The sequence below is a fragment of the Larus michahellis genome, chromosome 4, assembly GCF_964199755.1.
Source record: "Larus michahellis chromosome 4, bLarMic1.1, whole genome shotgun sequence".
NCBI classification, from domain to species: domain Eukaryota; kingdom Metazoa; phylum Chordata; class Aves; order Charadriiformes; family Laridae; genus Larus; species Larus michahellis.
Window position 1 is genome coordinate 7,443,695 of NC_133899.1, and position 14,929 is coordinate 7,458,623.

The window sequence follows — 14,929 nt, forward strand, 5'->3', positions numbered from 1 at the left end:
GAGCGGCTCCTGTTGCTGTAGGTAAGGGGCCCGTTTGTACAGGCACTAGCATTCCTCCTCTCATCCGCTTCTCGGGGGCTCTGCAGAGCAGCATTGCAGCCGTGCCACAGCCTGGTCACCTGCGGCCCAGGGCTCTTAAGAGCTAAAGGGCATCAACGCACCCTCTTGAACACCGACGCCGAGCTCAGTACTCGTTAATTCACAATGGGGAAAAAAAGCCCAAGGTCTTGGAGCTTAGTTTAATCATTTAGTACAGGTAGGAAGCAGTGAGGTGCCACTCAAGCTTCATGCTGTTTCTGGGCAGTAAAATTTAGCTTCCAGTTCTCGTTTGGGCCATACAAGTAGCAGAAGTAATTTCCTGCTATGATGGTTTTTCATCCAGTTTTAACAGCTAGTAATCAGTGTTACCTGCAGTTAAAGTGACCCCACAATGGTACAATCAGCACGCGATTCCTCAAAAAACCAAGATACCATCCCTCAGGTTACATGGAATGTATAAGAACTAATCTCGGTATAGTTACCTTAATATTTACTTTTTTTTCATTGCATTAAGCTAAAGAACTGAATGTCTTTTCCATGTGGTATGTGCTTTGTACAGTTTACTTAACCTCAAGTCCTTGAAAGCTTATTCAGCCTATTTGTTACTTAAAGTACACGTATATATATTTACACACAGAAGCTCACATGTAAAAGTGCAGTTTATATACGTTATGTATAATGTGTTACTTCATATAGTAAATTAAAACACAAGCATAATTACGTACACATGTCTGTGTCCTGGCTGCGTCCCTGGTGATTGCAGCAGAATATAATATCAATTTTATGGCCAGTGTTCTGTTCAGGTTTCACTGAAACTTGGACAGAACTTGTTCACCTTTAAGCTATTTTACATAATCATTCTAGGAAAAATTATATAGAATACTAGCTTTAGAAAATGTTGTAGTTTCTGTGAAAAGAGCACAATTAGTAGATTACTGCTTATTATTTATCCGCACAGCTGTACATGCCACTGAACTATTGTTCCAGAAAACTGGTGCGATCAGATCCTATATTTCTCTTTGGCTTTCTCTTTCAGAATGCAGATGTGCTAAAAATGAAATAAAAAAATACAACTTTAGTCCATCTTTCCCTTCAGAGAAAATGCAAGAGTGATTTTCAGTCATATTCCTAGCATTGTAAGGAAGGCACACCAGAATAGTAATCTTTGTGAGTTTGGTTGCAAGTTTACTACTTGCAGTAAAGTTGAGATGTTAAGATTGCTTCCAAGCTCATCTGTAATTTATACTTTTGTATATTCTGAAGAGGTCGGGTTTGTTCAATGGCTGTATCCTTCTTTATATTGCTTTGCAATAGCATAGATCCAGTATGTGTCTTCAACAGAACTGGTTTGTCTTTTTAATAAGACTTTCAAGTGAAAAACTTTTCCACTTAACCAGATTTAAGAAAGTACTTTTGAAAACTTAGGAGGGAAAAAAAGATCTCTTTCTATCAATTATACTCTTTCCAAGTCTACTAGTCAGTGCAGCCTAAAGAGACTGTAAAGGAACAAAGGAAAAGAAGATCTTAATGGACATGTTATAGAGTGTGGGAAAAATCTTGACATACAGGCCACACACAGCCATCTTAAAGAACTGTCTAGAAAGCAGCAACACAGGATTTCACCAAGACAGACAAATGTCAAATAAAAACCAAATTACAAGTTACTTTCTTTTCAGATGGGGCCAGCAAATTTTATGCTGCCAACCATCCTGGAGGATTCAGAATATCGTACAGCATGGCTGGGCCACGAGACTTGTGGAGTAGATTCATAAAAAGGTAAGGCGTAAACAAGTTTTCTGCATTTACATTGAATTAACAGCTTGGCATATTAATAATGAAAGTGGCCTTCCATTAATACTGGAATAATGGCCCTTTTAATGGAAGTTTCTAGTCAAATTTGAAGTTTTATTAATTGTTGAGGAGCTCCTAGTATAAGCTAATTTTATTGCTGGTTACCTGTGGTAACAGTCATATATGTAACAATTGAGGCACAGATGTATGTACTTACATTTAAATCTCTGAAGTATTCATTATAATCAAGAGCATATCCAACCACAAATTTATCTGGAACTTCAAAGCCTATATCTGTAACAAAAGACAAGTCTTTTTATTCTTGGATGGTGTAAATAGCTTTTAAGTACACAGTTTGTATTCAACACATGCTTCAGCTATTTAAGGGTAATACCTAACAAATACATTGTCTTGCTTTCAAAGTACTTAGCATGCTTCTTTAAGAATCAGAGCTGTAAATCGATGACAAAGGTTAGAATCTATACCATCCCTATCAGTTGGTAATACAATCAAAGTGTTAAGAGAATGTATTTTAAGAACAAAATAATTATTTAAAACCTACTTATGAGGTAGTTGTGAGAGAGGGAGACAAGGAGTGAGATTTTACTTGTGTAAAAGTAGATGCACTGCATTTCCAGTGTGAAAACAAGGCAAGTTTAATGCAGAGTCAAAACAAATGCCTTTTAGGGTCAAAGCCAAACAATACAATGTTAAGGTTTGATTCTGTTATCTGGTAACAAGTAACCAAACCTGCACTCAGACCAACCAGGGGGAAAAAAAAGGTGGTGGTTGTGAGGTTTCAGCAGTTATCAGTTTACAAGTTTTTATGTAGTTTCTCCCCATTTCTCTTGGCCTTCCTGAAACTTATATGCCAGTTTTCAGACTTACTGCATGAAGTGAAATTATGAAATCGTGTTCAGTACATTCAGAAAAACACAATACTTACAGTCTGGTCTGTAACCTGGACTTCGATGTGTCCTTTTAACAAGCAGACTGTAAGGCAGAGCAGAGAAGGTTGTGTTTTTAAAAACATATCTTGCTTTAAGCTGTATACTTCACTTCTCACACCCCTTCCCATAAGCTTCTACAATCATGCAGTTAAACAATGAGATTATTGTAACAGAAAGAAGTAGTGTTCAGCCTTATAACTGAGGAAGAAGTGAAGGCTGTAATCTAGGATCATTCTGAAGGCCCAAATGACTCTATTGTTTTACACTTACTTCTCTTCAATTCTATATCCCAAATCACTGTCTTTTCATGTAGCAAAGTATCAGCAAACTAGAATAGCACAGACAGGTAAGAAGAGGACAAGCTGTGCAGTGTCACCACGATTTCTTCCACAAAGTCATATCCATTCCTGTTTTTCCTGTGCACTTCTGAAGAAACTGAGAACCTCCTGAACAGGAGGTTCATACGAGGAGCATAACTGATACATAAAACAAAAAGTGTTTTTTCAAAGCATCGTGTTTACTTGACAGAGACAGGGATATTCCAAAAAAATTCCTTTTAGAGATCATCTAAAAGCAGATCAAGAAGTCATCTTGCAAGGGCTGACAAACTCTTAGATTCTAGAAATCTGTATGACCTGAAAACCTGTATTATTGAGGATATTAAGAAAAATTCCGAGTGTTGTCCTTATAGTATTGGGGCAACTGAGAAGGTGTGTCGGTAAACCTACGGAAAAAGCTGAATTTCCTTCAAACCTATGGAGGTAAGAATCAGGGAATCCATCAGAGTTTATGGATTACACAAAAAGATCCAGGAAACCTTTTCTATTCATTTTAACAATGAAGGTGGTAGGGCATATGTACATTTGCCAGTTTAATTAATACATATTTTTTCACCAGCTGGATAAGGATTGCTTCCTGCTTTTCCTTCTTGCCCCAGACTTCAAACCAAACAAAAAACAAATACCCACCAGCATACAGTGACCAGCATCACCTAAATGATTTTGCTTTATCTTCTCGTTACAATACATTAGTAAGTGGCTGTATCACTGTACCTCACAACTTTTACCATCTTTGGATCGTTGTCTTTTAGTTTCGAAAGTAGCGCTTTCATTGTTCTACCAGTCTCAATAACGTCCTGAAAGAGATAAATAAATTATCCTCTGAGTCTGAAAGAAAAAACAGTTTGTCAGTGAACTAATTTAAAGCATAAAACCCAGTCAGCAATCGTGGGAGCCCAGTGACATAATTAATAGCTGGTTTTGTATGCAATAGGTATTAATTTGCAAAATGGGGAGAAAATAAGTCCATGTCGTTCCCTCCCCCCACACTCCAATCTTTACTTACCTCTACAACTAACACATTCTGGAAAAGATCATGTAGGGAGAGAAAGAAAAGAAAATATTTACATGGCAACATTCACTGAATTATAAACTGGAAAGGTTTGCGCTCCAAATTTCAGTTACAAGTTGATTTTCAAAGGAGCTTGTCACTTAACTACTTAGATTATTTTAGTGCTTTGTGAAGTCTTTCTGTAAGTATTTATGGAAACATAAAATATTGTGAGAAAGCAACCTATGTCATGTTTTATATGTTATTCTATGTATAGCAATAGCATTCTAGAACCATACTGTGTGAGTCAGTTTAAGATGGTTCATTTCTGGGGGCAGTGGGATAAAAATGTGGAATAGGATCAGTACTGATTGCGTTAAGTTTTCATTGAGATCAGTGGGAATTACTCACTGTTTCAAAGCATGGCATTTTAAACCAGTGTTAAGTGGCTGTAAAATCAAAAATCTTAATATTCAAAATGTAGTATCAAAGTCTTAATAAAGATGGACTTCCTGGAAGATACAGGTAAGAACTGTTCTTTCCCCTTGAAAAGCTGAAAATGCTATTTCATACCTTCCCATTTAGTGTAGACAGTTCCTCGCCAACAATACTGATTTTTTCTGTAGGTGAACCATTCTAGAAGGAGAAAGAAGAGAGGGAAGTCACATAAAACATGCTCAAAAGTGTTATCTTGTATGTGTATGAATGGTGGGCTGCTCTTGCTTTTTGCCTATCAACTTGCAACTTTACACAGCACTCCTTCAGTAAAACAGCTTTTAAGCAGCTGAGAGCAAGAGCAGAGAGTGAAGTATCTGTGTAGACAGATGTTTGCACAGAACAAGAGTACATCCATATTCATGGAACAGACACCTTTGCTTCCAGCTATTTTTGTTACCACACATTTGTTTTAGAATTCCATGAAAAATTTATAGGATGTTGTAAACTGTTGTATTTAGCATGGGGTAAATTTTGGTTAGTGCACAGAGCTCTAACCTTCAAGCAGGGGAGAAGATAAAACAGAAAAAAAAATAGCCTAAGTTGTTGCTTTGCAGTAGTTAGCTCAGGCCAGCTACATTTGGTTCAGGCATGAAAACGTGTCTCACCAATATTATCTATAGGAATGAAAAATAATGCAGAGAGAGACAATAAGCAAGTGTCTGATGCTAAGCTCCTCTCCATACTCCCTCCCACCAAAGGGTGCCATGGTAAAGACAGAGTAGAACTTGTATGGAAGCTTTGGGCTGGAGAGGAGGATGTTGGACACCTCACCCTGGCTTTGTCATGTTAAGTGTTTTGCTATATGTTCATTCCAGTGAATATACAATATCCATCTGATCTTTGGGGTGGATCAGTAAATCAGTTGCTTTTCAATATGTAGTCAATTGAGTTGCTTTCACAGAATCACAGAATGGTAGGGGTTGGAAGGGACCTCTGGAGATCATCTAGTCCAACCCTCTTTGAAGAGGTTATATGCATAAACTCAATTTTGGTGGGGTTTTCATGTAAACTACCAGTATTCGATTTCAATCTATGGAGACAGTCAATTTTCCAAAGAAAACAAAATTACTTACGCAGTAGCTTTTTATTCTAACAAAATCCACAGTAATAGGCACAGATTTATCACCATTTTGGTTTAGTGCTTTTATATGGTCCAGCAAATCAGCAAAGAATTTATAGCCTCCTTTAAGAACACAAAGTGCAACAATGTGGTGGCTTCCTATATCTTGCATGATATCTCTAGCCAAACGTTCTGTCCTGGAAGGAAAAAAAAACCAACACAACAAATCCTGTAAAGTATTTTGTAAATCATATTTGTTTGTCCATATATTAAGCAATGCCGAGGTTAATCTGATATTGCTGTTAGGTCTTTGTAACCAGAAAATTGTGACCACAGGAAGACGTAGGAAAGTTAGTTACAAGATGATGCCTACTCCTCTGGACATAGAATCATAGAATGGTTTGAATTGGAAGGGACCTTAAAGATCATCTAGTTCCAACCCCCCTGCCTTAGGCAGGGACACCTCCCACCAGACCAGGTTGCTCAAAGCCTCATCCAGCCTGGCCTTGAACACCTTCAGGGATAGGGCATCCACAGGTTCCCTGGGCAACCTGCTCCAGTGTCTCACCACCCTCAGAGTAAAGAATTTCTTCCTAATATCTAATCTAAATATACCCTCTTTCAGTTCAAAACATACTTTTGATTTAATCCATATCTCTAAACAATGCAGGATAGGAAAGCTTACAGATATTTGAGATAACATGGAAACTTAATTGAGGTTGTAGAGGAATCCTCTCCGTAAAACTCCTCTTGTATTAAAGTCCAGAACACAAGTGTTATAGCTGCAGCATTTCCACGTTTCTCATGGGCTATGCAGGGTAGGGCCTCAGGCTTTCTATTTGGAGGGAAATGGATCGTTGGCATCACTATCACTAGTCTTTGTTGTTTACCCTGGTACCTGTCCAGGATGAGTCCATGAGGAATGAAGACTGTTTCTAAATCTTCTTCATAATGCTTAGGAATGCAAAATAGATTTTTGTTGTAGCCACTTTCTTCATCTCTTATCTGCAAGTGAAAGGGAAATAGCTCCAAGAGTAAAGACAGAGCCATACAGGAAAAAAAACTTCCAGTCTCCGATACTGCGGAGAAAGACTCCTTTCCCCACCCCAACACCCCCAAAATGTGTCAAAATGAAAATATGGGAGTTTTTGAACTTTCTGATAGAACATTTCACAATCTGTCCGACTATTTAGGAGCTACTGTGCTTGTCTGAGATGTGAATGGGTAGAGAACTACTTTGCCCCACTAATTACAGGAGAAATTCTCAACCACCATCGACTCCTAAAAACACCCAAAACAACAACAAAATCCCTTCTTGTATTCTCCATTTCCTCTTCTGCAGAGCACAGTAGCTTGCTCGTGTGGTAGACAAGTAAAAATTAAAATTTCAGGCAAGTAGACTGGGATTACAGCTTGATCTCCAGTAAGCAGGTGACTTTGGGATGATGCATGCCCTTGACCATCATTTTCCATTGTGCAAAAGAGAAAACTCTGTCTCCTAAGTGTGAATTCACAACTGAACTTTTGACAGAGGTAAGTGCCTGTCTCAGAGGACAGGGGAGATGACTTACCCCAAAGGAGAAGCTTTGAGAAGGTAGTGGGAAGAGGAGAAACTGCAGAGGGTGCCCACGGGTGGGAACCAGAGACCTGCTGTGCTGCAGTTCAGCCCTGCTAGCAGATTGCTCCTCTGGTTGGGGATGGGGTGGGAGAGGCCATAGCTACTTCCCACAGATCAGGGCCTTAACCCTTTTGCCATCAGTCTTTAGAATTACAATTCTTTTTTCAACATGCTGGCTCCAGGCTGTTGCACTCAGAGGTGTCTGGATGTCTAGTTACATATTCTCCATTTGGGCTTCTCTTATGACTAGCCTTTTGGTCCCAAGCAGATCTGTGTCTTTGGATTCTACCACCCTTCAAGACCATAATGGATGCTTTGGTCTTGGTTCATTTATGAAATGGTGGTACAAGAGCGGGCAAGAAAAAATGTAATGAGGTAGAAACAATTGTGAATAAGAGGGCTAATATGCAAGTATTAGAAATAAGTTTAGAAAAACCTCAAATTGAAAGTGAGATTTTGTCACATCTAATATTGTCCTATTATTGTTAAATATACAGAACTAATTGAAAGAAAAATTCGAAGCTGGCTCAAAGCTTCATTAGTGGACAATAGGTGAACTCCACACCGGTTGCATTCAGCAGAACTCAATACAGTGGCTTGCTAACAGGCAGCACAGAGCTATGAATTAGGCAGGAATATCATAAAGTACTGCTAACAAACAAGTTAACACCTGCACCTCTTTAGACAGATGAATTGTTTTTAATTCTCCTTTTTTGGCATAGAAGAGATGCTTAGGAAGAAAGGAAAAAATGGACTGTAGGGAACAGAAGTAGGTTATTACTTGCAAAACTCAAAGCAGCCACAAAAATGAGATAACCAATCACTGCAGTTTATTTTAAATTGGTCACAAATAGCCTGCTTCCTTTAAAGATACAACTAGAGAGACAGGTGTTAACAAGAATTTCAAAAAACAGATAATTACAGTACAAGCCAATGCATGTAGAATCTCATCCTGGCTGAACTAACCGTATTCTGCAAAATCTCAATTCTGCAAAATTACTAGGCCTTGATGTTCCAAGTTAGACTTACAGAATAGCCTTGCAGTTGAACACTGTTTAGAGTGTCATCAGTACTATTTTGCCTGGTTTAGTTACTGTTTTCTTCGTGGCTGAAGTCAGCAAAGCGAAAGCTTAGGTGAAGGATTGCTTTTAAATTAAGTTTCTTTCGTGCTTTATTAATCTTGGAAGAGATACTGGCAGTTACGCTGGTATCAGCTGTAGAAGAGGCTAGACAGTAGCATCTATGAGCAGGCTTTTATGTAGTGCAGAACTGCTTATTGCTGTTTGAGTTATTATATTAGCCCAGTTGGCCAGTTTGAAATGGGCTAATTTATGCCTGTGTGAGGTTGCTAGTGGTGACAGACAGAATACACATACAGGATATGGGAGTCTGTCAACAAGAAGCAGTGAGGATAGGACATAATTAGAAGCACTGGTCAAAGTTACAAGCCTGTTTATTTGAGAGTACTGGAACATACAAGCATCATTTTCATTTGGAGTACAGAAAAAGCACCTTTAAGGATAGTCACTGACATGATAAACAGTTTAAAAGGTGCTGTAGGGTGGGTTGTTTATTTTGTTGTTGGGCTTTGGGTTGTTCGGGGGTTTTTTGCAAGATCACCATCTCTATTGTACTCTGCATAGCTGCAGCTTAAATGCAGTTACTACACTACATGCAATTTGAGCAGGTTTTTTTTTACCCAATCATGATACTTATTGCCATATTTAATGGACTTCAGCCTTACAGTTTGCTTTTGCAGTTATAATTTGAGCTTTCATCTGCACAGCAAGTTAAAGTTCATACCTGTTGCCAATGAATTTAGCTTCCTGCTGCATTTGATGAGAAGCATCACAACTGGATCAGCTCAAGTGAAGGATGAGCTTTGTCCGTGTTAATGTAACTATTGAATAAAGCTAATCTTGAAGCATACAGGTGTGCATAGTGATTACTGCTTATTGCTACTCACACAGTGCAGTTTAGTACCTTTTATTTGGTTAACAACTATGCTTATTGAGACTATTTTGTGCAAACAATATCTGCTTCATTAATATCTTGTTTGTTGCTATGTGTGAAGCATTTTTTAAGGTCTGCTGAAAGGTTCATGAACAGAACCTTCATGATTGCATCAGTTGGAGCACGACATCACCATAGCAACATGCTGCATATACCTTACAGGCTCATAAAAGCATTTTTATTGTGGCACATGCTAAATAATACAGCAACGTCTCATTATAATAAAGCAATTTACTAAACTATCACACAAAGTCATTAAATTTTTAAATCATGAGCTTATAACTTGAGGAATTAGTTGTTTAATTTAGATTCGGTCTCATCTGTTGTTCATTTACTGATGTAGGTTTCTGAGGCTAAGGGGGAAAACCAAAATGAACTACAACAATTTTGTACAATAAAGAGATTCATAAATAAGTATTGTTTCATCAGCACAGAATGAAAGAATATGAATATATTAAAGTCAAATAAATAATGTTGTAAGTTTGTAAAAAAAAGAAGAGTCTATTAAGATGCCTCTGTTCTGAAAGCCAGTATTTCTCCTGAGTAAATGTAAGAAACAAGGCCTTTCATTAGTCAGTATTGCTAATGTTCTACTATTTTTGCTGAAGCTAACCTCTTCCCCCATGCCTAAGGCTCCCTTCAATCAAATAACCAAATATGAGTACATTATGCTTTCTTACCTGCAGTCCATGAGCCATAATCTTACTTTGAACTATGCTATCGGAGTATGAGTTGGTATTATTAGTGCAGTTTGTCTTGCTCTATTTTCATCTTGCAGTCAGATCACGACCTGCTTCTAAAAGGTCAAAATTGCCATCCTTCCTACAGGAAGGATTACTTCCGTCTACTAATGCACTGACATCACAATCCCAGGTTCTTACTTGATCAGATTAACCAGAAATAAAATAGGCACGAGCCCTGCTGCAACCAGTCAGAGAAAAAGATATGGGGAATGAGGGAGATGCAAAAAAGAAGCTCATGAATCAAAAGTGTGAAGGACTAGGTAGGTAGGGTAGTGGTTTTTTAATTGGAAACACAAATCAGATATTTGCTTGTAGCAGGTGGTATAGGTGTAGTAGGTATTATATGCCAGTTTCTTACACAATATTTGCACATCCATTGTTGTGATAAAGTCCACATCTTTTCAAAATCCTTGTGCTAGCTTGCTGTCAAAAAATCAGTGTGTGAATAAACAAAGCTGCATTTTTGAAGATAACTTGAAGCAGAGGTCTGCAGCTGTTGAGACACGGTGAACCCTGTCTGACATTCTTCCAGGTCATCCTTTCATAAAATGAGGGGGTGATAGTTCCACTAACATTTAAAATCAAATTGTGCTGACATTCACTGTAATCGGATTATTTTAGTGTACCAAACTGCAATATTATCTGGGATTAACATGAAAGTCTTAGATTTCTGAAAATTAATCCTACTAACGAAATAAGCTATAGCCATCTTGCATACAACACGCTACAGAATGTTGTTACCAGACTGTGTACATTTTATTAATTCAACTAGTTTAGTATTTTCTTCGGGAGAAGGCAGATTAATGAAAGAAGATTTTTAACATTTTTTGTAGTCTTACAGATGCTCTTCAGATCATGGCTGATAACACTTGGGATAATGCAGAAATGTTCTTTCAAGCGAATTAATGGGTATATCCACAACTTTCAGGGGTATGTTAAATAGTAGTACTATTTGGGAACTGTTAATGCCTTGAGGCTACTTGGTCCCTATTTTATGCAGTTAGCAATACCTTCCTTCTATTAATTCCCTGTCATATTCCTAACCTTACATATGTGAGCTCCCTATCTTGTGAAAAGCCTTGCTTTTCTAATTCCTAGTGTAAAGCACTCCTTTCTAGCTGGCAGTAACTTGTGTTCAAAACCTGGAGTATTTTCTCAACAAAATCCTCCTTTGAAAGCAAGCATTAACAAAAACCATACATGTAAACAGTGGTGGCTATTGCTCGAGCAGAGATACTCTCCTTCCTTATTCTCAGCTGCCAAAAGGGAGGTGAACAGCAGCACTGCTGAGGAACTCATGCAAACATACATTGCTTTTATAAGTGCTTGTTGAGAAAAGTGAGAGAAAGAAAAGGGGGGAACTCCCAGACTAGTTTGTGTGTTTCCCTTCTCATGAGCATTTCAACCCAGTGTAATTTAGCTGCCCTGAAAGGATGTTGGTGCACTAGAGAGCCCTGAGAGGATGATGCCATGAAAGAATACTAAAAGTGCTGCAATATTGCTCATACTGATTGCCTGTGTATCACACCTACAGTTTTATATGACTAGATCTAGGATTTAAATATTTTTTTTCTAATTATTTGCAGGACAAAAAGACACATAGGTTTCACATTTGTTTGTTGATTCTCATGTAGTTCTTCACGCTTAAACAGAATTTAGTGTAGTTTTGCTAAAATCAACAGTTTCAGTAAAATTACTTGTTTTAAACCTCTTTCTAATGCAGGGGCTAATTATCGGCACTACCTCAGTTTACAATTTTCAGCAGTCTAACTAAGCACGGTTACTGAAATTACAGTGAAGAAATAAATATTGTGTGCATATCTGATATGATCTGTAGCATTCAACTTAGGTCTGCCCTTTTTTTAAAGTGCTCTGTTCTTCTCTATATTATGTATTTTTTTGCGTGCTTAATCTCTGTATAGGGAAACCTTGACTGCAGATCACACATACTAGGCAGCCTTCTCTCTGAACAGGCCACCTCAAAATGTTCTCAAGTGTAGTATGTATGCTTTGGTTCTGTCTACTAGAAGACCACCTCTATTATGTAAATTACTTCTATAAATCCCTGAAGTCTTTACTTGAGGCAAGTTTGATTCCCCATAACTCACATTTTTATAAATTATACACTGGACCTTGCAAATCTTTGTGTGTCCTTTAGGCACCATACTGTTTGACCTGATTTGAACTGGGCCCAGTTCTAAAGTCCTGTTTAATTTTGTTTTAGAAAAGGATTGCAGAAAATCCCTTCCACTGACTTTATTTCTGAGTTTTTGCTGCATTGGGAATATTGTCTGAGCTACAAATGAGCAGTGACTTTTTGACTAGAGTCCATGTTTAGAAAGAGCAGAAAAAATTAATTCATAAAGGGTACATGCATATATATGCATGTATTATAGAGTTATAGTAATATTGAATTTTCTTTAAAAGTACTGGTTTCTCTTTAGAGAAACTGACAGCAAAAAAGACTGTTGTGACATTGCTTTGTGATATGGGCATCTTTTCAGCTGCAATGAGATTCCTTTAATTGAACTGGGAAAATAAGTGTATTCTACTAAATACAGACAGGCTACCATGTGGCCTCCAAATTTCATGAAAGGATTAATGAGAAATAGTCAGGTCAACAGCCCACATGGGGAAAAATGTAGATTTTGGAACTCTGGGAGACTTGGAATAGAAAAGTTTAGTTTGGGGTAAAACACACCCTTTCATTGAACTTTAAGCTGGTTCGAGAAGCCTCTGTTTACTCTGTCTGAAAGTCAGAAAACTACTTCCCAAATCATATTTGTTTGAATGAATTTAGGATTCTCAGTATTCCGTAGAACAGTAATAGTAACCAAATACCCCTATCACCTGGAAAGTACTCGAAAATCCAATAAATGTGTTAGTGGTCTCAATTAGTAGCAGGCTGAGATTTGCATTATGAAAGTTACTGCTACAATAAGTGTTTTTATTGTCACATTCTGAAGAAAGAAATATTCACAGGTGAAAGGTTCGTGGTAAGGCAGCCCTTTGTCATTGCTGAATAATGAAAATAGAATGTAACCAACTGGCATCCTTAAATGGTTTCTCAGTTTTAAGTTATGTGATCATACTCCCATAGGAAAGAACAAAAAAGTTTAAGTGTGTATGTATTTGTTATATAGGAGCCCCAAGTGCCTCTTTTTAAAGTTAAATGTTTTGAGGAAACTAGTGCACCAAACGAGTCGGGTATCAATCTGTTGCTGTCCTCTAAATAACAGGATACTGAAGGAGCCACTAAGTGTAGCCCATACGAACAGACTGGAGATTAATTAGATCAGCACTGATAGCTTGGTAAAACAGCAGCCAGTCAATACAGAACAACACCGCTCTTGTCTTTGTATCTATTCCCTGAACTACTGAATCAATAATTAGTTTTTTCAGGACATGATTTTGCTGTTTACATACCTGAGTTTGTTAAACAGTTTTACATTATATTACAGTCTTGAGACTGCTGCAATAATTTCAAAGGTCCTCAAGAAACATTGTATAGGCACTAATTAAGTCCTTTCAGGCATTTTCCTTTAATTATTTTAAATCAGAAAGCAAATACATTATATTGGATGTATTGTACAACTGTTCCATTAAATTACTAAAACCTTACAAATAAAACATCAGAGAAGGTGTCCACTAGAGGGAAGCCTCTACCATGGAAGACATTACTTGCCAAAGGGGAAGAAAAACCTACATTTTATGAAGGAAAATTTCTAGACTAAGAAACTCTGTGTTCAATTAATAAGTATACAGATATCTCACCGAAATGCAAATACAATCAGGTAATTTAAAACAAGCATCTTAAATGTTTAGACCAGTTCTGAACTTGTATAATTGTGGATTAAGGGAAGGCTGCTCTGATTTGCACCACTGAAGACTTGACCCAATGGGCTCCGTGTTCCAAGTGGCTGATAAAGCTTTAAATTAAAACTGAGTACTTGTATTCCGTGCCTGATGTCCTATTAAACCTGATTAATACACTTTGAAACGGCTCAATTTCAGTAATTTGGAGCCCATCCTAAATCTGTTTTTTATTTGGTACTTTTAGGTCTTAGATAAGACTACCTGCTCAATTGGTTTGCTAAAAACCCGTTTGGAAAAACCACACTGCACATCCTGTGGTAAACAGTGCATGTTTACAATTAGAATTAAGTCGTTATCATATCTACTATATCTACACATCTACATATCTGTCCTGTAGATTATGTAGCTTTTTACATAGAAAATTTCATGAGTATGAACTTTCATACTTTCCTTGGCTATTTTCTGTCTGCTCTGAACATGAGATTTTACTGAAACAGAAAAGTGATCTAAGTCTCGACCAATACTGGATATTTGTAAATGTTGTGCTTGAAAAGGTCTTCTGCTTTTACAGCTCCTCCAACGTCTAGGAAACAGACTGACTGATGGCAAAACATGAAAGAAACATCCCTGTAAAAGGTGACTCAGATTTAAGTTTGAATATTTCTTGAAAATACACTGACACCAGTTCTTAAATAGACTAATGACAAATTCTGCAGAGTCAGACATTCTGATTGCAGACCTGGAGGAAACGTACAATATTTATTAACAGAGTCTTTCTGCCCATAACATAATTGGTGGAGTGACTATGTGAAGAAAACTTTCGTATACCTACATTTGTTTTGTAGATAGGATAAATGTTTCAGTCTCCTGGACTGTCTATATTAGAAAGTCGTTTTGAGAGGGGATCTGGTTGGGACTGGAGCAGTAGAGCAGAGAGAGAAGGAGTCAGGACTTCTGGATTTTATTCACAGCCCTGACACACAGTTTATTTGCTGTATGACTGTGGCCAATTTATTTTCCTGACTGCTCCTGTTGTACCTCTGACCTTCCTATGTGCCTGCTTTTCCCTCGT

General features: G+C 37.6%; 1 protein-coding gene across 1 annotated transcript; it reads right to left on the reverse strand.

Moving 5' to 3' along the window:
- Window positions 1-202: 202 nt before the first annotated feature.
- LOC141741809 (hypoxanthine-guanine phosphoribosyltransferase-like) lies at window positions 203-10,122 on the reverse strand. The gene is made up of 9 exons (XM_074582876.1): window positions 9,979-10,122; window positions 6,566-6,672; window positions 5,681-5,864; window positions 4,683-4,745; window positions 4,125-4,142; window positions 3,833-3,915; window positions 2,777-2,823; window positions 2,048-2,124; window positions 203-1,087 (listed from the first exon to the last, which is right to left on the reverse strand). The coding sequence occupies exons 1-9, from the start codon at window positions 9,994-9,996 to the stop codon at window positions 1,040-1,042; spliced, it is 645 nt and encodes a 214-aa protein (XP_074438977.1). The 5' UTR covers window positions 9,997-10,122; the 3' UTR covers window positions 203-1,039.
- Between the last annotated feature and the right edge of the window lie 4,807 nt (window positions 10,123-14,929).